The 21,952-nt window shown below is 44.2% G+C and overlaps 1 protein-coding gene across 1 annotated transcript in view; it reads right to left on the bottom strand.

Moving 5' to 3' along the window:
• The window catches only part of DPP3 (dipeptidyl peptidase 3), a 180,465-nt gene that overhangs the window by 53,688 nt on the left and 104,825 nt on the right, over window positions 1–21,952 (bottom strand). Inside the window, exons 9-14 of the mRNA XM_040409072.1 lie at window positions 17,250–17,444; window positions 9,871–9,983; window positions 9,391–9,483; window positions 9,206–9,268; window positions 8,983–9,107; window positions 3,581–3,701 (exon numbers count right to left, since the gene is read on the bottom strand). Of these exons, the coding sequence (XP_040265006.1) occupies window positions 3,581–3,701; window positions 8,983–9,107; window positions 9,206–9,268; window positions 9,391–9,483; window positions 9,871–9,983; window positions 17,250–17,444 (710 nt within the window). The remainder of the gene's footprint in view (window positions 1–3,580; window positions 3,702–8,982; window positions 9,108–9,205; window positions 9,269–9,390; window positions 9,484–9,870; window positions 9,984–17,249; window positions 17,445–21,952) is intronic.

The following is a 21,952-nucleotide window of genomic DNA, read 5'->3' as shown; positions in this document are numbered from 1 at the left end:
TTTTACGTATTTTATGTTATTTTAACCCCTTAAGGACTCGGCCCTATTTCACTTTAAGTGCTGATAACTTTAAAATGCTTTGACTTATCCAAGTCATTCTGAGATTGTTTTTTCGTCACATATTGTACTTCATGACACTGGTAAAATGAAGTCCAAAAAATTCATTTTTCTTTATAAAAAAAATACCAAATTTACCAAATATTTGTAAAAAAATTGCAAATTTCCAAGTTTCAATTTCTCAACTTATATAATACATAGTAATACCTCAATAATAATTACTTTACATTCCCCATATGTCTACTTCATGTTTGGATCATTTTGGGAATATTATTTTATTTTTTGGGGCTGTTACAAGGCTTAGAAGTTTAGAAGCAATGCTTAAAATTTTTAAGAAATTTCAAAAACCCAATTTTTTAGGGACCAGTTCAGGTCTGAAGTCACTTTGTGAGGCTTACATAATAGAAACCACCAAAAATGACCCATTCTATAAAACTACCCCCTCAAGGTATTCAAAACTGATTTTACAAACTTTTTAACCCTTTAGGTGTTCCACAGAATTTATGGAAAATAGAGATACAATTAAAAAATTTCACTTTTTTGGCAGATTTTCAATTTTATTAATTTTTTTCCAGTTACAAAGCAAGGGTTAAAAGCCAAAACCAAACTCAATATTTAAGGCCCTGATTCTGAGTTTACAGAAACACCCCATATGTGGTCGTAAACCGCTGTACAGGGACACGGCAGGGCGCAGAAGGAAAGGAATGCCATACGGTTTTTGGAAGGCAGATTTTGCTGGACTGTTTTTTTTACTCCATGTCCCATTTGATGCACCCTAGAGTAGAAACTCAAAAAAAGTGGCCCATTTACAAACTACGGGATAGGGTGGTGGAAGTATTGTTGGTACTAGTTTAGGGTACATATGATTTTTGGTTGCTCTATATTACACTTTTTGTGAGGCAAGATAACAAGAAATAGCCATTTTGGCACCGTTTTTATCATTTTGTTATTTACACATTCATCTGACAGGTTAGATCATGTGATATTTTTATAGACCAGGTTGTCACGGATGCGGCGATACCTAATATGTATACTTTTTTATTTTATTTATGTAAGTTTTACACAATGATTTCATTTTTGAAGCAAAAAAAATAAAAAATCATGTTTTAGTGTTTCCATAGTCTGAGAGCCATAATTTTTTCAGTTTTTTGGCGATTACTCTAGGTAGGGTATGATTTTTGCGGGGTGCGTGTGACTTTTTGATCGGCTTAGTATTACAATTTTTGTGATGTAAGGTGACAAAAAAATTGTTTATTTAGCACAGTTTTTATTTTAAATTTTTTACGGTGTTCATCTGAGGGGGTTAGGTCATGTGATATTTTTATAGAGCCAGTTAATACGGACGCGGCGATACCTAATCTGTATACTTTTTTAATTTATGTAAGTTTTACCACAATGATTTCATTTTTGAAGCAAAAAAAATGATGTTTTAGTGTATCCATATTCTGAGCTATATTTTATTTTACTTTTTGGGCGATTGTCTCAGGTAAAGGCTCATTTTTGCGGGGTGAGGTGACGGTTAGATTGGATTATTTTGGTGGGCAAACTCCTTTTTTGATCGCTTGCTGTTGTATTTTTTGTGATGTAAGGTGACAAAATATGGTTTATTTAGCACAGTTTTTATTTTTTACGATGTTCATCTGAGGGGTTAGGTCATGTGATAGGTTTTATAGAGCCGGTTGATACGGACGCGGCGATGCCCAATATGTATACTTTTTTCCCCCCCCTATTTTTTACCAATTTTTTTTTACTTTATTTGGAAAAATTACCTTTTTGTTTATTTTTACTTGAAACTTTTAATTTTTTGGGGGGAAAACTTTATTTTTTCAACTTTTTTTTCACTTAATTTTTTGTCCCACTTTGGGACTTGACTTTTGAGGTCTAATCCTTTACAATGCATTCCAATACTTCAGTATTGGATGCATTGGCTGTATGAGTAATACTGTGTGTATTACTCATACAGCTTCGACCTGTGAGATCCAGGCTCACAGGCTCGTCACCGGAAGGCAGTGCGATGCCTTCCTTAGACATCGCGCTGCCTTCCCTGCCATCGGTCCCCCCCCACAGCCGCATGGGGACCTGATGGCACCGCCGACCACCGTCGCCGCACCAGGTAAATGCCGCAAACCGCAGGTCTGAATTGACCTGCGGTTTGTGGCGATCGCCGATACGGCGTTGTGACAGGATGCCCGCTGAATGATTTCAGCGGGCATCCTGTCCCAATGAACGCCCGCCGCGCTGCAATCTACTTTTAAACTTAGGACGTACCGGTAAGCCCGAATTCCCTAAGGGGTTAAGTCATTTCCCTATCCACATTGTTTGCAGAGCACTTGCCATGCTCTTAACCACATTTTACTGCCTTTTGCAGCCCTCTAGACCTTCCCGTAACTTTTTTAGAGCTCCAAAGTTTGGGTCCCAATTGACTTCAATGGCGTTCGGGGTCAAGTTCGGGTCCTGAACTCGAACTTTTTTGCGAAGTTCGGCTGAACCCGAACTTCCAGGTGTCTGCTCAACTCTAATTAAAATCCATTATGTCTCATGGTAAATACCTGTAAGCGCTGCAGAAACGATGCATGGCTAGTTGACCCACGCTAATAATTTTACTCCTGTCTAGGGACACTTGTGCATCCGGCGGCCGTCAGCGCCGGCTTTTTGTGTGATGGTGACAAAGTTCTCTCCAGCATCCAGGAGGACACAGAGAATGACAAAGCGAGCTTGCATATGAGCCTGTGGAGGAGAACAAGTGATTGCATTTATTTTAAGCTTATTCATTCAAACATATATACTTTAGTCTCCACCAGATCTGATGAGAAGCTCAGCGCTGCATCACAATGGAAGCATGACAATTATAAAGTAATGGGGTCATCCCACAGCGGTTTTATTATTTTATTAATTTACATAGCTCCAGCATATTCTGCAGCGCTGTAAAGAGATTGTTGTCACGCACACCAGCCCTTGTCCCCATCAGGGCTCACAAATCTAAATTGAAAATCAATCTATCAGCCAATTTTGGAAATCCAAAGAAGGAACATGCAAATTTCATGCAGATGTTGCCTTTAGAACCCAGGACTCCAGTTCTGCAAGGCAACTGTGCTTACCACCAAGCCACTGTGTTGGCTTGATAAGACACTGTTCTTTATTCCACCAAAAGTACAGCAGCAACGTTTCGACAATAGTCTTTATCAAGCTTGATAAAGACTATTGTCGAAACGTTGCTGCTGTACTTTTGGTGGAATAAAGAACACTGACTAAGGAAGCTTTTGGAGTGCCGTGACTATCTTCATTTCTACTGGTAAACTTCGGGGGTCTCTGAGGCCGAGACCTGACGCCACGAGCACCGCCGCTAAGCATTTTTAAGCTTATAACAAGTAAGTGGTGCTGTCCTACTACGCATTTTTTCTGTTCGGCTTGATAAGACAATAATATACACCCAAGAATCAATGATACAACAAAACCAGCACTAGGTCTTGCCTTCTGCTATAAATGGAGCCATAACGCAAACAGCCATAAAGTTGAAACTTACTTGTCTCCATTTGCCAGTCTCTGGTGTATAGTATTCCAGTCCCAATAACCCGGCCCGGACCATATTTAACCAATTCACATACAAAACATCCTGGGCTTCATGAGATTCATGGCCAAATATCCTTTAGGTACAAAAAGTGATTAGTAATATAATCAGATTAAGCAAGTGTCAGCATTTAACTGGCATGGTTTATTCATCATGCATCAAGGCCTATGACAGCAGTACCTATAGAGGTCTATGACATGAGGTTTACTACTTAACCCCTGAAAGACATGGTGCCACTGGGGTACTCCTATACCAAAATATTTTGCTCAAGTGTTAAGTCCCCATACATCGGCCTACACAACAGGCAATTATAGGGAATGAACCATTAGGTTCCGATAATTGCCTGCTTGTTACAGGAGGTGAGAGAGCTGCATTTACATTCACGTCCACTCTTTGGGAACGGGCGTTTGCTAGAGTAAGTGCTTGTCCCCATACACGTTGTTGTTTCAGGGCAAACATACTGCTGTTTTGACAGCATGATCTACTGCCCAGAAACAATGTTTTAGGTGTCCGCACCAGCGATGCCGCCACCCGATAAATGAGTGTTTGCTCATTCATTAGGTGATTGTCAGCACATTTAGACATAAAACATTCTCAGGGCTCATGCACACGACAGTGTTTTTTGTCCGCACCCAATCCACATTTGCGGGTCAGATGCAGACCCATTCACTTTCATGCGGCTGCAAAAGATGGATGCGTTGTCCATTCTTCGGCACCCACAAAAAAAAAATAGAACATGTTATACTTGTCTGTTTTATGGACTAAGATAGGACTGTTCTATAGTTGGCAGGACGTTTCATTCCACAAAATGCGGAAACCACATGGCCGGTATCAGGTTTTGCGGATCTGCAATTTGCAGACCTTAAAAACAGCTACAGCTGTGCGCACGAGCCCTTAGTCAGTAGCTAGCATTTCTTCCAAGCTTATTATATTAGGAAAACAGCACAAAATTTAAAGAGGTTGTTTCAGTTCAGCAAATGATACTTATGTACACAAAAGTTACTAATGCATTGACTGTCCATATTGCCTCCTTTGCTGGCTTGATTCACTTTTCCATCACACTATACAATGCTCACTTCCAGGGGTTACGGCTACTGCTGTAGCACAGATACAAGGTGGTCAGGACAGAAGCAGCTGTGATTGCATGCTCCCAAAGGGGCAACCACCAGAGTGGTCGGCACTTTTTCCTATATTGTGCTAGCACAGCCACCACTGCTGGATTGCAGGGTAGTAATAACCCCTGGATACAAGGCATGTATAATTGATGGAAAAATGAATCAAGCCACCAAAGGAGGCAATGAGGACAATACATTAGTAAGTACCTTATATTAAAAGGGTTTGTCCAAGTTATTTTTATTGATGATCTATCCTCAGGATAGGTCTTTAAGATCACATCAGCGGGCTGGGGTCTGACAGCTGGTTAAAAAGTGGCCTTCCCTTCATTGTTTACCTGCTCGCCGTCGCAGGAGGATAGGTCACCAATAAAAATAACTTGGACAACCCCCTTCTACCCCGAAGGTTTTTTTTTGAGTTTTCGTTTTGCGCTCCCCACCTTCCAGAGCAATAACTTTGTTTTATTTTACATTTCACATAGCCGTATGAGCCGTTTTTTTTTTTATTGTACTTTCCAATGTCAACATTTAATATCTTTTTTTTTTGGTCATTTTCTGACCTCTAACTTTTTTTTGTGTGCTGAGCTGCATTTTTTTGTGGGCGATTTGTACTTTACATTTATACCATTCTGGGGTGAGTACAACTTTTTGATCACTTTTTATTAAATTTTTGTGAGAGGAGAAGTGACCGAAAAAAATTGCGAATCAGCCATTTCGCCAATTTTTTTCTTCTTATGGGATTAATACTTTTATATGTTGATCGTATTGGCATTTTTGCACACAGCGATACCCATGATGTGTATTCTTTTACCTTTTTTATTCTCATTTTGGGGAATGGTGAGCGATTTGAATTTTGTAGTCATTTTTTAAAAACTTTATTTATGTTTACACTCTTTTATAGTTCCCATAGGGAACTATAACAAGCAATCATTAGATTGCTATTCTGATAAACTCCAATGAACTAGCATTGGAGTCTATGATGACTTTTCTAGTTTTTTATGAAGCCCCGCTACAGGCAGGGGCTTTATAGTAAACACTGCGGCAGCTACCTGTCAATCTCTATGACAGAGACTGCTGCACATAAGCTGCGGCTCCTCCAATCGCTACACGGGGCTGCTGGAGCATCACCGGAAGCGCAAGCTTCTGGTAATAAAGGGACTCAAATGTCAGGTTTGACAACAGCATCTGAAAGGCTAAATGTCTGCGATCAGAATTACCGTTGGTCGAGGACATTAGCTGCAGGTGCCTGCTGTATTAAAGCGAACCTTTCACCTGGATTTCACTTAATAAACTATCAAAAGTACCTTATAGATCATCCTCATTGTGTTATCATACAGTCTTGTCCCGCTTTTCTGCCATGTATATGCATGAAAAAAATCGCCTTATAAAGTACTCTTCTCCAGCTCCACAAGTCACGTTAGAAGCAGGGCTGTGGAGTCGGTAGATAAATGTTCCGACTCAGACTCCTCAGTTTTATGTACTTCCGACTCCGACTCCCCGACTCCTCTGTATTAATATGCGAATGTATTTTATACATTCCTTGAGGGAAAGAAACGCAACCTACCACAGGACTACTGGCTGGGAAGCCAACAGTCTACTGTATTGCACAGTTTAAGCAAAAGACAAACACAATGAAAACAAAGTTTTATTAATTTTTTTTATTAATCAATCAAGTGGCTGGATAGTAGCAGCAGGCATTTCTCCTTTGTGTGCTTATCTGCTGCTGAAGATAGGGCAGTGGGAGGATCCAGGAAGGGGCATTTATTGTAAAACATGATTTCCCTAGTAGAATCCCATAGTCATGTTTAAAGTTTAAGCTAACAATCAGAGTTTACAAGTTTTTATAGCCTTAGCTAAATGACAGCAGTTTTTCCAATGGTTTACAGCTTCAGTCTTGAACTATTGGCCCTCCATTCCCTTCACTTATACAAGTGTCTCACTCTCTAGTCCTGCAAAAAACATATTTATTTAATCCCTTATCAGTGAGAGGCTAGGTTACACATGGACGCTGCGTTCCATGTAAAAGCAGAACACAACACAATGGAAAGTATTGCAGCTCCTAATTGTGCATTGCGTGCCATATAGTGAAGCACATGAAAAGCATGCTTCTTCACGGTCACTTAACGTGTTCGTTTTGCGGTTACGTGAGGCACTGCATGCATTGGTCTTTATTCTTACAGTAGAGAAGTCATTACTTATAACTTTTTGTGAATTGGGACATTTAAACTTGCTTTTTTTTTTTTTTTTCCAATCTAAATTTAGTAGGAGTCGGAGTCGGTGCATTGTTTGCCGACTCCGACTCCAGGTACCCAAAATTTCCCCCGACTCCGACTCCACAGCCCTGGTTAGAAGTCAAGGGGGTAGCCCTTCCCTCACTCCAGGCTGTAACTCCCCTGCCCTAACCCTGCCTCTATGCAGTCTAATTGACACCCGGCTCAGTCGCCGGGACCGCGCTTGTACAGGCGGTGCATGCGCCGTCGGACTCAAGCGCGATCCTGTAACTGAATCGCGCATGTGCCGCGCGTGAGGAAGAGAAGACAGGCAGGCATCGGGGACGGCGCATGCGCGATTCAGTTACAGGATCGCGCTTGAGTCCGACGGCGCATGCGCCGCCTGTACAAGCGTGGTCCCGGCGACTGAGCCGGGTGTCAATTAGACTGCATAGAGACGGGGTTAGGGCAGGGGAGTTACAGCCTGGAGTGAGGGAAGGGCTACCCCCTTGACTTCTAACGTGACTTGTGGAGCTGGAGAAGAGTACTTTATAAAGGCGATTTTTCATGCATATACATGGCAGAAAAGCGGGACAAGACCGTGTGCTAACACAATGAGGATGATCTATAAGGTACTTTTGATAGTTTATTAAGTGAAATGCAGGTGAAAGGTTCGCTTTAAAGTCCCAACATGTGACATACTATTACGTCACATGCAGCAAACCTGTACACCTTTTGGAGCATTTTTTTAAGATTATTATTGCATTGTACTCATTTTGAGCTAATCATTTTTTAAATGAGTCTTTATTAAAAATATGGAGTAATTTTTTCTGTACAGAGCTGAGATGCTATAGTAGCATCCTTTGGATTTTCTGTCTTTTCCATGAGCAGGAGCAGACTCCTTATGTCTGACCTTATAAATACTCATTATAGCTCAGTTCTTATCTTAAGTGTTTATGACCTAGTAAATTAGAGATAAGGGTTATTAGATGACTGGCACAAAGTGAAATTAACAGTCACACAGCTAAAAAAAAAACTTAACCCTTTGTGACAGAACGACTTAATATTTTTAATAAAGGCCAATTGAAAAAAATAATTTTTAGCCAAAAAGGGTAAAATGCAAACCAAAAATTTTTTTGCATCAGAAGGTGTAAATAGTCTAACTTTGTCTACATGATAAATGGATATAGTACAGAAGCTCAAACCTCCTGTACCTCCTGGATACGGTGCACAACCCTTGCGTCCCACCCTTGGTCGCAGTGAAGAAAATGTACAAAAAATGGTTGGTAGGGGGCACTCGGCTATCTGGAACCAATGGATAACCAATACAATATTAATTGTAATGAATTATATTTATTCAATAAAATATATGTATGGAATTACAATTGCAATAACATCCACATCACATAATAACCTTTCACAAATAAAAAGGCGCTAATAAAATACATGCATACACTATCCAATAATAAACAAAATTTGAATGGAGACTATTTATAGCTGATAAAAATATGCAATATACACATATAATTACACTAAAATACGTGGTCTTAAAACCAAGCACTGGTTTATAAATGGGGGATTATAATGGCTACCCTCCACCTTGGCAAGGATAGACCAATATGTTCCAATTCTCACAAGAATGTATGGCGAAAACAGCAGCACTGTATATTGTAAAAGTTCACTGGATAACCCCTTTGATTGTGGGTCAATGCCCAAAATTCCAGTGCGCTGTCACCTATATTCCGAGACGAAACATCAAAGTCATAGATATATTCGGCACGTATATTCAGTACGTTACCCTTCCACGTGTCGCGTACATAAATTCAATCCTCCTAGATCAGAAGATATCTCCGTACGGTAAGGACGCCGAGTAGGTATGAAGGACCTTCCTGTTAGGTCACATGCAGACTGATCAGATGCTCTGCTTTATCCTTTTTATTTGTGAAAGGTTATTGTTATGTGATGTGGATGTTATTACATGATAAATGCCATCTGAAGTGAGACAATCTCTTTAAGTTAGTCATGACTTTCTTACCGCAACACCTCTTCATTGATGCTCAGATACAGCCCCACACACTCCGCTCTGCATTCCTCGAAGGAAGAGGCTATTGTAGAGAATTTACTGTCCCAAGTTTCACCAGGCTTATACCAACTTTTCACCTGGTAGAATAGGAAGTAAAACAAATACAAAAAATAAAGAGAGACCCTGATAACCAGTGTAAACCACTACACTTCGATTGGTCACAATTGTTACTCACCTGCTCTCCACTCTCTGGGTTAATAACATTCTCTTTGTCAAAATTTAATGTTCCTTTTTCATCCTGGAAAACATGAATGTGTGAACCTCTCTACAGAGACACATCTTACTGATCTACTGTACACAAATTGTTCATATATGGTCAACAGATATCACTGCACATAATCTGAGGTAATAACTGGTTACCTGAACAAAAAGCTTTCCACTGCCATGTCCTAATAACTCGTGCAGACCAACCTGAACCTCAAAAGATGGACCGCGATACTTTATAAAAACATCCTGAAGGAAAAGGACCTTCCATTAATATGGAAACATATAGGTACATAGAAGCAGGCAGTAAATAGGATAATACACCAATTACAACTGTAGAGATGGAGATTAACGCACTCAAAATCATCTTGGACTTTGGTGCCATTCAATGATTTTTTTCAGAGCAGATTTGACAGCAGTGGATATAATTTGGGGTCTTACTACTCAATAAGAAGTGTATGAATAATATTCTGAATATATGACTGCTGTGTATACAAACTGAACACACTCTGCAGTACTTCACAGTGCTATAGACACCTGTTCCTGTCCTCAGCATATAGTTTGCGTTTAACAACTCATATGGCTAATTTCATAGGAAGCAAATAGTTGTCTTGGCTAATGAGGTGTATACTGTACCTTGTCTTCTTCAGATAAGAATGTTAGCTTATCACGTTCAGTTGCAGAACCAACTGATAAAACATTTCCCAATGACACATTCTTAAATCCAATGCTCTGTCTGATATCATCATCTAGGACAAATAAAGACAGTGTCAATTTTTTTTACTTATTTTTTTTTTGGTGTAAAGTCAATATACAATTAAAGGGGTTGTCCCCTTTGGACATTTACAGCATATTGATGAGAAATTCTATAAATGCCCAATTAGGTGCAGATCCTCTGGGACCCGGACCTGCTCCTGTCCCAAGAGGAGCTCCCTGCTGTGAATGGAGAAGATGCCACAACTTCTCTATTCACTTCTATGGGACTTCTGAAAATAGCCAAGAGAGCATGCTCGGATACTTTCCAAAGTCCCACAGCAGTGAATGGAGAATGATGTGCCTGGTTGGCATCCTCTCCACCCACTGAGCCCCCTTCTTGGGACAGAGGCAGGCTCCAGAGATACCTATCGGACATTTATGGTATATCCTATACAAGGGACAACCCCTTTATTAAGACCATATGACTAGATATTGCATTATCTTATGTGTATGGTAGACCCCTTACTGTCCACAACAAATATTGGGGGAAAGAAGAATTGGACATATTGAATTTCCGTGCCTGATCCTCTTGTTCTCTGGGGAGATAAGAAGACTCCCGATTTGTCTGTTGTCATTGTATTTAGAATGTTGTAGATTTATGGGCACTTTTAGTAATCATAATGAAAAAGGAGATTTTTGTGAAACTCACCTGTAAAATCTTTTTCTCGTCTTTTCCATTGGGGGACACAGACCATGGGGTATAGCTTGAGGTATTAGTAGGAGGGACACTATGCAAATGAAAGAGCTCCTCCTCCTCGGGCTATACCCCCCGACTCCACCAGGAGGAACTCAGGCGTTGCACAAGCAGTAGGAGAAGGAGCAAGAAAAACTTAAGGAAACCATCGGACCAAGCCATAAGGTCCAACCATAAGCAGAAAACTGAATTGAAGCCCCCTTCTGCAATAGACAGAATGGGTGGGAGCTGTGTCCCCCAATGGAAAAGACGAGAAAAAGATTTTACAGGTGAGTTTCACAAAAATCTCCTTTTCTCGTGCTTTTTTCCATTGGGGGACACAGACCATGGGACGTCCTAAAGCAGTCCATGGGGTGGGAAAAAATCTCCGCACCGCCAGGAGGAACGTCCAACGGTCAAACAGGAACCACAGCCTGCAAAACCCTGCGGCCAAAGACCGCATCAGCCGAAGCCAGTGAATGCAACTGATAAAAATTTGTAAAGGTATGTAAGGACGACCAGGTGGCCGCCTTACACAGCTGAGACGCAGAGGCATGATTGCGTCTTGCCCAGGAAGCCCCCACTGCCCTAGCGGAGTGAGCGGTAATCCTAGCAGGGGGAACTCTACCAGAAGCGCGATAAGCCGTGGAAATAGCCGAGCAGATCCAGAGCGCCGAAAACGTCGGACGGAAGCAATAACCGCGAGATACACCTTCAGGGCCCGTACGACATCCAGGGAATTGCAGAGTGCGTTCCTTGGGGAGAGCCGGAGAAGGGCAAAAGGAAGGCAGGACCAGATCCTCATTAAGGTGGAAGGGAGAGACCACCTGGGGCAAAAAGGAGGGGACCGGACGGAGCACAACCTTATCCTGTTGGAAAACCAGAAAAGGCTCCTGATAGGAAAGAGCGGCCAGCTCAGACACCAGTCTGATTTAAAAACTTGAGATGGGATTTGAATTCACAGCTTCTGCATAATCGCCCAGAACTTTAATCACTACGCTATGTAGCTGCATTAGAACTTATGGCCCCAAGGAAGACCACTTTCCAGGTGAAAACAGTCAGAGAGACGTCCCTCAAAGGGGGCCGACTGCAGAGCGCGCAGGACCAAATTGAGATCCCAAGGAGACAAAAGGGGGAACATGCGGGGGAACCGAATGTGCTACCCCCTTAAGAAAGGTCTTCACCGGACCCATAAGAGCAAGGGACCACTGAAAAAAAGACGGCCAGCGCCGAAACCTGACCTTACAGGGAACTAGGCGACAGTCCCTGCTCAAGCCCAGACTGAAGAAAAGACAGTACCATCATGATGGAAAAGCAAAGGGGAGGGAACCCCGAACTCTCACAAAAAGACAGGAAAGGCTTCCAGGTACGATAGTAAATCCGAGAGGAAGAAGACTTCCTTGCTCTGATCATGGCCCTAATCACTGAATCCGAGAACCCCCTCTTCTTCGGGATGGCGGCTTTCAACAGCCACTCCGTTAAACGAAGAGACCGGAAATTCTGGTGGAAAAGCTGGCCCTGAGACAGTAGGCTCTGTCTGTCGGGAAGAGGCCATGGGGCGTCCGCCAGCATCCGAGCCACGTCCGAATACCACGCACGGCGAGGCCACTCTGGGGCGATGAGAACGGTCGGGATCCCTTCCGTCTCGATCTTGCGTAGAACCTTTGGTAGGAGAGGAAAACAGAGGAGGCTGAAGTCCTGCCACGGAGACACCTGCACGTCCATCCATACGCCCTCAGATCTCGGGCGCGAGCCAGGAACACTGGGAGCTTGTTGTTGAACCTGGACGCCAGTAGGTCCACATCCGGACGACCACATCTGTGGCAGATTTCTTCGAACACTTCTGGATGCAGAGACCACTTGTCTGGATTCCCCTAGTTGCGGCTTAGACAAAACCGCTGTCCAGTTGTCCACTCCTGGAATGTAAACTGCTGACAACACCGGAACGTGCGTCCCCGCCCACGTCAGAATTCTCGTCACCTCCTGCATCACCATCCGGCTGCGGGTCCCGCCCTGATGGTTGATGTAGGCCACGGCCGTGGCATTGCCCAATTGAATCCTCACTGGGAGGCCCGCAAGGAGAGGGGTCCAATGGGAGAAAGAGAGCGGAAAAATTGCCCTCCGTTCCAGAATGTTGATTGGAAGGCGAGACTCTGCCGCCGACCCAATCCGTTGAACCGTGCGAGACTGGAGAATGCCGCCCCAACCCAGGAGGCTGGCATCGGTGGTGATGATCGTCCAGGAAAATGGGAAAAAAGATCTCCCCGACCTCAGGTTCATCGGGGACAGCCACCAAGGAAGAGCTGCCCGAACCCACTGAGACAAGCAGACGCTATCGTCCAGACCCCGAGAGGTCTTGTCCCAGAGGTAAAGGATCTTCTGTTGCACCAGGCGAGTGTGAAACTGGGCATATGGAACGGCCTCGAAAGAGGCTACCATAAAAGACTCAGGACCTGCATGTACTCCCGTATGGATAGGCACGGGTAGCGCAGCAGATGTGGCACTGCGCCCTGGATCTGGGAGGACTTGAAGGCAGGCAGAATACTCTGGCGGCCGAGGTATCCAATAACATCCCCCAGAAAGAGAGCTTCTGGGACGGGAAGAGACAGGAGTTTGGGAAAGTTATCAGCCAGCCGAACTGCTCCAGTCTGAACAGTGATCCGGACGCTATCCTCGGCCTGCGGTAGAGAGGGGGCCTCTATCCGGATATCGTCCCGATAGGGCAGCAAAGGAATGCCCTTGGTACGAAAAAAGCGCCATGAGCGGTCCAGGACCTTGGTAAGGACCCGAGGGGTGGTCGCCAATCGAAGGAAGGGCGACAAACTGACAGTGTCTACCCCTAATGGCGAAGCGCAGGAATCGTTGGTGGGAATCCGCAATCGTGACATGCAGATAGGCTTGGGCGCAGCAGGGCGAGCTGACTGGGCCCTCTAGTGCCGGGAAGGCTGGTTTAAAGGAAGGCCTTTTTGCGGACGACCTGAGACCCCCAGCGGGGGAAGCAGGCGACAGCCTACCACATGAGAAACGGCAAAAGGCATGCACAGATGAACTTGTCTAGCTGATCCCCATAAGGTCTGGAAACCCCAAAGGGGAGATTAGCGAGGGAACGCTTGGTGGAGGCATCGGCGTCCCACACCTTTAATCTGATCTCTTCGCACTGAGTGACAGAGATGGCCAACCTGCGGGCAAAGAGGGGAACAATGTCCCTAGAAGCTTCGCAAAGAATCTTAGAAGCCTGAGACATCTGGAGAACCAACTCCAGTGTGTCAGTAGATGCAACTTGCTCCGCCAGTTCCTGGTGGTGGCGCTGTAACCACACCGAGAGAGCACTGGCTACCCCTGCTGAGTGAAAGGTAGGTCGCAGGGACGCGCCTGCCAGTGAAGAAAAGGACCTGGAAAGAGAGTCTATGCGTCTGTCTACAGCATCCTACAAAGAGGAACTGTCTAAGACAGGGAGAGCCATATAATTGGCTAATCCAGCCACCAAGGATCCACCCTAGGGGAGGAGACACCTCTCCTCGCCATCAGCAGGGAAAGGATAAAGTATATTCACGCGCTGGGTGGTCGAGAACCTTATTAAGACGACCCCAGGCCCTGGATATGACCGCGGAAAAAATCCCTCATGGACCGGGAACACGGTAGTCTCCAACTCCCTGGACAGAAAAAAGGGGGGAACTCCTGACCAGTGAAAGGAGGAGAATCCCCTTGGAGAATAAAGGTGTCTCAGACAGTCGCCACTAAGTCAGCCACCACGGTGGAGAGCTTAGGCGAGGGGTCACGCTCCATGACCTGGTCAGAGCCAGACATTCCCCTTCAGACTTGCGCTCCCTAAGGGAGGAGGGGAGAGTCGTCCGAACGCGCCTCTAGGCGAGGGGGGAGAGACGGAGCCATTCGAGGATGGATGCTGCCGCTCACGCTCCCTGTTAGTAGTCGGGCGGATTTGAAAATGCCCTATAGTCCAAAAAAGGACCTGGCTCGTCTGAGCCGGATAATTCCCCTTCGGATTGCTCTCCCTAGGGAGGGGGAAGAGCAGTCCGAAAGCGCCACAGGCGAGGGGGGAGACTGAGACATCCGAGGTGGTATGCTGCCGCTCACGCTGCCTCTACGTAGCCAGGCACCCACTGTGGGGACCACTGAGAAAGATGGAGAGGTTAGCGCCACAGGATTAAAGGCCATGGCTGCCTTGGCGACTAAGACCAGTTCAGCGGCCGCGCTGGACATGGCAGATGCCCAAGCGGGGACCGCAGGTTCCCAGGGACGGAGGTCTTTGTAAACCCAGATGGGAAAATTTTTTTATTTAAATTTTTATTTATTTATTTATTTTTAATTTAATTTTTTTTATTTTATTTTTTTAAACATCAGAGGTCAAGACCTTAACTCACACAGCTATGAGCTGTAGTACCGCCGTCTCCGCAGAGAGGCAGGATAGCGTCATGCGGAGGGAGGACTGGGCTGAGCAAGAGATGGAGGATATCCTGTCCAGGGGCAGAGCACAAGAGACAGGCGACGAAAAAAAGGTTGAATGGCACATCTGACAGGACCCCAGTGGGGCCTGAGAAAAAAGTTATGGCAAACCAAGGGGAAGACTTATCCCCACACCTGCTTTAGCTTAGCAGCCAGGTCTGATAACGCCCATTTGTATCTGTCACATCAAAAGGCATGGCATTTACTCATACAGCAGAAAGCTGTATTAATGGGCAGCAGAAGAGGACCACCGGCGGCTTTTTAAGCCATTCTCCTGATTTGAGAGGAGCAGGGAAGTCGCGCGAGAGTTCGGACTGCACGGCCGAACACAGCAAGAGGAAGTGCCAGAGCAGAACAGAGGCTCCGCCCCCCGGAAGCGTCATAATGGCGCGAAAAGAACGCGCGCGCGCGCCGTATGAAAAAATGGACCCATCGTTACCCGGGCCTCTTTACATGTATCGGGGGCTAATGTCCCTGGGATAAGAAGGGAAGAGCCAGCGCAGCCGCGGTGAGTACCACCGCCGAACTCTGTGGTGCGTCCCTGCTCAGGAGAAAAAAAGAGCGATGCAGGCAAGTGCCGCGCATAGCCTGCCAGATGCCTTTGAGCCTGCCTTAAAGGCAGGCAATATGTGCCCCTAATAAAGAGCCCAAAGTGCCCCCAGAAGGATTCCTATCTCTGCTTCACCCAGGCAGCTTCAGGGGAATGAGAATGGTGGAGGGGGGAGGATCTGTCACATCAAAGGCATGGGTAAGGCAGGGATGCAGGTATACTTATCTGCTCCTGCAGATCTTCTCCCTCGACTCCAGGACCAGCAGGGATGCACCTCTTCAGGCTTCTGACTCCTTGCCCAGGAGTGCAGTGCTCTAGTGGAGGGTGGCAGCAGGTGACCCAGTGGCTGGTGGGAAACCGGAGCTGCAGGTCGAGCCCGGATCCACTTGTCTTCTTTGGGGGCAATGGAGGCAGCCAGGCAGCGTCCAAGGACGGCGGCGGGCACTCCACGGGGGACCAGGAAGGCGCCATGCCGACCTGTGTCCCCATCTAGAAAGAAAATAACAAAAAGGAGTAGAGATAGTGATCGTGTCAACCTCCTTCACCGGACACTAAGCAAAGACTGAGTTCCTCCTGGTGGAGTCGGGGGGTATAGCCCGAGGAGGAGGAGCTCTTTCATTTGCAGTGTCCCTCCTACTAATACCTCAAGCTATACCCCATGGTCTGTGTCCCCCAATGGAAAAAAGCACGAGAAACTTAAATCACACAGACTAAGGCTACTTTCACACTCACGTTTGGTGCTGATCAGTCATGGATCTGCACAAACGCATCCGTTCAGATAATACAACCGCATGCATCCATTCAGAACTGATCTGTTTGTATTATCTATAACATAGCCAAAACGGATCAGTTTTGGCTATAATTGAAAGTCAATGGAGGACGGAACAGTTTTCTATTGTGCTAGATTGTGTCAGTGAAAACGGATCCGTTCCCATTGACTTACAATGTGTGTCAGAATGGATCAGTTTGGCTCAGTTTCGTCAGAAGGACACCAAAACGCTGCAAGCTGTGTTTTGGTGTCCGCATTCAAAGCAGAATGGAGACGGAACGGAGGCAAACTGATGCATTTTGTGCGGATCCTTTTCCATTCAGAATGCATTAGGGCAAAACTGATTCGTTTTGGAACGTTTGCGAGATCCCTGAACGGATCTCACAAACGGAAACCAAAATGCCAGTGTGAAAGTAGCCTAACTTGACTAAACCCCTGGAGGGTAAGGCCAAACAGGGTGGAACTGCAGTGACATGCTGTTATTGCTCATATGACTGCTGAGGCCAATAATTGTCAGCAGTGGTCCCAGGACCTTGTCACTTCTACTCAGGTGGGGACCGGAGTCATGACACTGGAACAATGGGACTGAACAACTGAGTGGATTTTTTTTCTTTTGGGCACATGCTCTGGTTACTGTTTAAATCTTCTAGGCCAAAAAACACCTTTAAAAAAAAAAATGACTGGATAGGTGATAAATATCTGTCTTGGGCTAACCACTGTAATGTAATTTATGTGTCTCATTCAACAGTTATTATGAACACAAAGCCACAAACTGACAAATAAGTAAACCTGTGTAACCTTACAGTTTGGGATGTTAATTCCAGCAGGAATGCCACTGCCACTAAATGTTACTACATCCAAAGAGGTGAAGTCTGGACGGAGGAAAGTGTCCTTCTCATAAGTAGATGGCCATGGGAGTGATGCTATGAGCCGCTCTGCAGCGGAGACTAGCTGAGCAAAGCGAGCACTCACTAACTTGTTAACCACTGCCACAAAACCTGAATAAACAGAAGGAAAAAATTGTTACAAAACAATAAAGCAAGAATTCAAGCATTATAAAGTTTCTGCTGCATGTCTCATCTAATTATTGCCACTCATTCCTTTAGCAAATAAAACGAGTTGCATAAGACCCCATTACTAACTTCTGTTCTCCACAATTGTTCTGTTTTATAATCTCTTTATAACAGAAGCGGATCCATCACAACTCATATATCCCGAGGTGTTTTTACATTCAGATATGTTTGGCATCAAGAAACCCATGAGATTTTTTGGCAACAAACGTCACCCTCCATTGATCTTCCCAACCACAGTTCATCCAGGCAGAGAAGGACATTACTGATTTGAATGATTTTTGTCCAGGCTGTTTGGGTGCAGGGGTGGGGTGCACCTCTAAGTGCTCCTTCTTGGGTTACAAATAAGCCAAAGCCAAGATCTAAGCTGACAATCTAAGCTTTAAAAGAAAACTAGTAACTGCTATAAAATCGGAGTTACAGTGGTTAGAGATTGGTCCCAATGAGAGCTGCATAAACCTGCAGTTCTCACTCCTGACCTGAAGGGCGTGATCCTGGTCAGGTTTTAAAGCTTAGATTGTCAGATTTCAAACACTGTCTATACTAGCTGTAGCTCAATTGCAGCCTGAAAAACAGCCAGCATTGGATTGGGGGGGGGGGGGGGGAAGGGGGTTTCATGATGACAGGCTGCAGGAAGAAGAGACATAGATCCTCGCACCCTGTTTAACTGAATATGTCCTCACTGGGAGGGTAACAGACTTATCTGCATGCTATCAACCACTTTCTTCCCCATGAATCAGTAAGCATACTTGCTCTCACATATGGAGCGATTTTGTTTTCCCACATAGAAATTGCAACAAGAAGAAAAAAAGTGTGGAATTATGAAAAATCATAGGACAGACAGACCTGTAAATGCTATGCAAGTACAAAATGGAAAAAAAAAAATATTCAAAACATCTTAATTCATTATAGAGTAGGAGCACCACACATCGTAATACATGCATTACCGTCTTGGCATTCTATCAGTGAAGTTACTGATGATTGTCTGAGAAATGTTCTGCTATGCTGAATGCACTTGGGCATGCAAATCATCAAGATCCGTTGCTAGCAGCTCCCGTTGCAATTGCTGAACAATGAAGTCCCAGATGTGCTTGATGGTAGACAAGTCCGGATACAATGCAGGCCACATAACATGTTCAGGCCACACAGGCTACTCACATACCATGTAGCCTTGCACTGTCCTGTTGAAAAATAGCTCCTTTGATATTTTGGAGAAATGGACATAAATCTATTATTGTACCTGAAATGAAGACTAGAGGGGTATGTTATTCCACCTCACACCATAATCCCAGGAGTAGGACCATTGTGATGTCCCCTTGTTAAGGACTCTTTATACCATTACCGATGTGGTCTCCACACCAATCTCCTGCTATCACTGCATTGGAAACAAAACAGAGGCTCATCACTGAAGAGGATAGATCTCTATTCCAGCCTCCATTGAAATTCTTCTAATCAGACAATATGTCTGTGCAGAGGTTCGCATCTGTGTACCTCTTGCTGTCATTCCAATTCATCATTGTTCACCCATCTGCTGTGACACGAAACGTTGAACAGTGGTGAAATGTTGGTCTAAGTCCATAGCAATCTGCTTGAGTGATAAAGGAAAGTCTCTCATATCATGAATCTGTCCTTCTCGGTTTGTGACAAGTGGTGATAAATGGCATATTGACGAACAGGAGACATCACACGATCATCCTATATGATTTGATCCAATTTTTGAGGTTTAATGTGGATAAAAACTTTGCTTTTATGCCTATTTCACGTGCCACAGAATGGAGCTAGGTGCTTGAAAATTTGAATATCTACAGATCTTTGCTACACTTGCTACTTCCTAGAATTGCATAACTTTACGGGCTTGCCCTTCTTGTTGCAATTTCAATGTTGAGGTGTGTAAGTTGCACAAAACTTTTGCACCCCAAACGTACAAACTTCAATAACGTTTAAATTTCAATTATGTCTGATCTATAGTGCAGTCAGACAATGATGCAAAGCACAGAGTAGACAGGCAATGTTCAAAGTCAGCAGACAGGCCAAAGTCAGGGCTGACACATATCAGAGAAACAATTCTGAGGTTAGGGCAGACCGCAATGGGTCAATACGAGGTCAGGGCATGTAGTAGAGAATCAGAGTTGGTCATCAGACAGAAGACTGGAGCATGGGTAGTCAGAATAACGTATCTTCACTGGTTACCTAGAAAACTAGTTACCTAAAGCTCTCGAAATTCCCACTTGGGAAGGTGACTTATACATCCAAGAACAGCCAGCCTGAAAGAGGCCAACAGCGACTGTGCGCCCTAAGAGACAGGCCAGGAAGCATAGCAGAGAGGCGCAGGGAAGAAAGAGCAAGGTTGTGACGCCTGTGCATCCAAAAAGAAGCAGGGTAGCGGCAGGCATGGGATGCCAGTTTAACACAGATAAAAGCCTTTTTCTTTAATAGAAATTCACCTGACTATTCAATTTAGGAAACATTATAAAAAATTTGAGGTATTCCTAAAATTACATTTTTTTTTAAAAGTTTTTCTACTACAGTGTCCCTGCATTTGAAAGGGGTGTCCCATTAAGACAACTTATCTCCTATCCACCACTGCTTCATACAAATGGCGGAGCATAGGCCCTGTTTTTATGATTGGCAGATCAGACATTTGTGAGTTGAACTTTACTTTCTATTATTACCATTTTGGGGAACCTATGACTTTTTGATTACATTTAATTCATTTTTTTTTATGGTATTCACCATGGGAATTGAACAACAACGATAAACTCTGTAATTTGAGTCAATGTGGAATGAATTATATGTGCATAAATGTCACCTTTTGCAAAGAAAATGTTTTTTTTTTTTTTACTTATTTTATGTCCCTCTAGGGGATTTTAACGCGATCGACTGTATAATACACTTTCTTTTTTTTTTTTAAAGGCTTTATTTTTCAATTTTCACAGAAAAGTAAACAATACATTAAATAGGGGAACAACCCCCTCAACACAGTTTAACCTCAACCATCACATTCAATTGACAGGCAAGATGATAGGATTACATATAGATGATGTATCTTCAAGTATAGAGGTCGTTAATACAATTCACATCAATCATAAAACAGAGTTGTCGTCATAGAGCAGAATTATTTCATTAGAACCTGTCCCCATTCACACACACATTCATAGCGGCAGTGAGCCAGACCTCTCTTAACTCCTCCAGCCCAACAGAGTTTGCACTCGGCCAAATATCCCAGATCTTCTCAAATTTTTCCGGTATACCCCTAGCTTTATAAGTTAGCTTATATACTGATAGCGTAGCATTAATAAGCTGGACCCAATGTAACAGTGTTGGTTTTTTTGGGGGGCTTCCAATTCAGCAGAATTGACTTTCTCGCATAAAACATCAGCAACCTATAAAAGGATTTTAGTATGCTTAGTTGGAACAATATCGTTGACAAGACCCAACAGGCTGACGTCAGGTGTTACAACTGCTGGGAGCCCCAGAGGAGCATTAAGATACCTATGCACCTCTACCCAGAATTCAGCAATGACCGGACACTCCCATACCATGTGCAAAAGTCCCCTTGTCATTATTACATCTTGTACATGTATCTGAAGTTTATGCATGCGTACCAATCTCACTGGGGTAAAATAGACTCTTTGCAACCATTTTATCTGAATCAGCTGATCCCATGCACAAATCACCGTCCCCCTCCAGGAGGCCGACAGCTGTTTCTCATGATAATCTTCCAATGCAGGCATATCAGCCTTCCACTTAAGAAAAGCCCTTGCCATTGGCGAAGGTCGGGAGGATACAAGAAAACAGTAGAAAGATGACACCATTTTAATATGAACTGCCCGTCTGGCAATTTTCTCTACTGCACTATATTCCAGCCTCAAAGGACCTGCCCCAAACTGGGATTCGCAAGCATTTCTCAGTTGAAAAAAATCTAAAGAGAGATGCTTGTGGTAAGTTGTATTCCGCCTGTAGGGCTGAGAACTTAAAAACAAAACAAAAAAAAAACCTCATACTTGAGTGAGGTATTTAATGCCTCTTCGCAGCCAGAACTCAAAGTCAAGCAGAGAATTTAGTTCCGCCAGTTTGGGATTTCCCCACAAAGGCATCACTGGGGATAGTATATTGCTTTCCTCTCCATCCTCTTCCACCATCGCAAAGGCATTCCATGCATTGATCACCCCCACCATTAGTGTAGTGTGATTCTTCATTGGGTATTTCCCTGCTCTATACACTAAGTTTGTCATAGCCTCATAAGATCCCATGAGGGCTGCCTCCAATACCACCGCCGGGTTATAAGGGTCTGCCTTAATCCACCAGGCCGCATAGTTTAGTTGTGTCGCAATGTAATATAGATACATATCAGGAAGTGCCAGGCCACCTCTCTCATTCGTAGCTTTCAAAGTATCCCTAGCTAGATATTCTGCAGCTTTCACCCACATAAGCCC

Source organism: Bufo bufo, chromosome 10 (genome assembly GCF_905171765.1).
Source record: "Bufo bufo chromosome 10, aBufBuf1.1, whole genome shotgun sequence".
Taxonomy (NCBI): Eukaryota; Metazoa; Chordata; class Amphibia; order Anura; family Bufonidae; genus Bufo; species Bufo bufo.
This window is presented reverse-complemented; position numbering and strand designations above follow the sequence as displayed.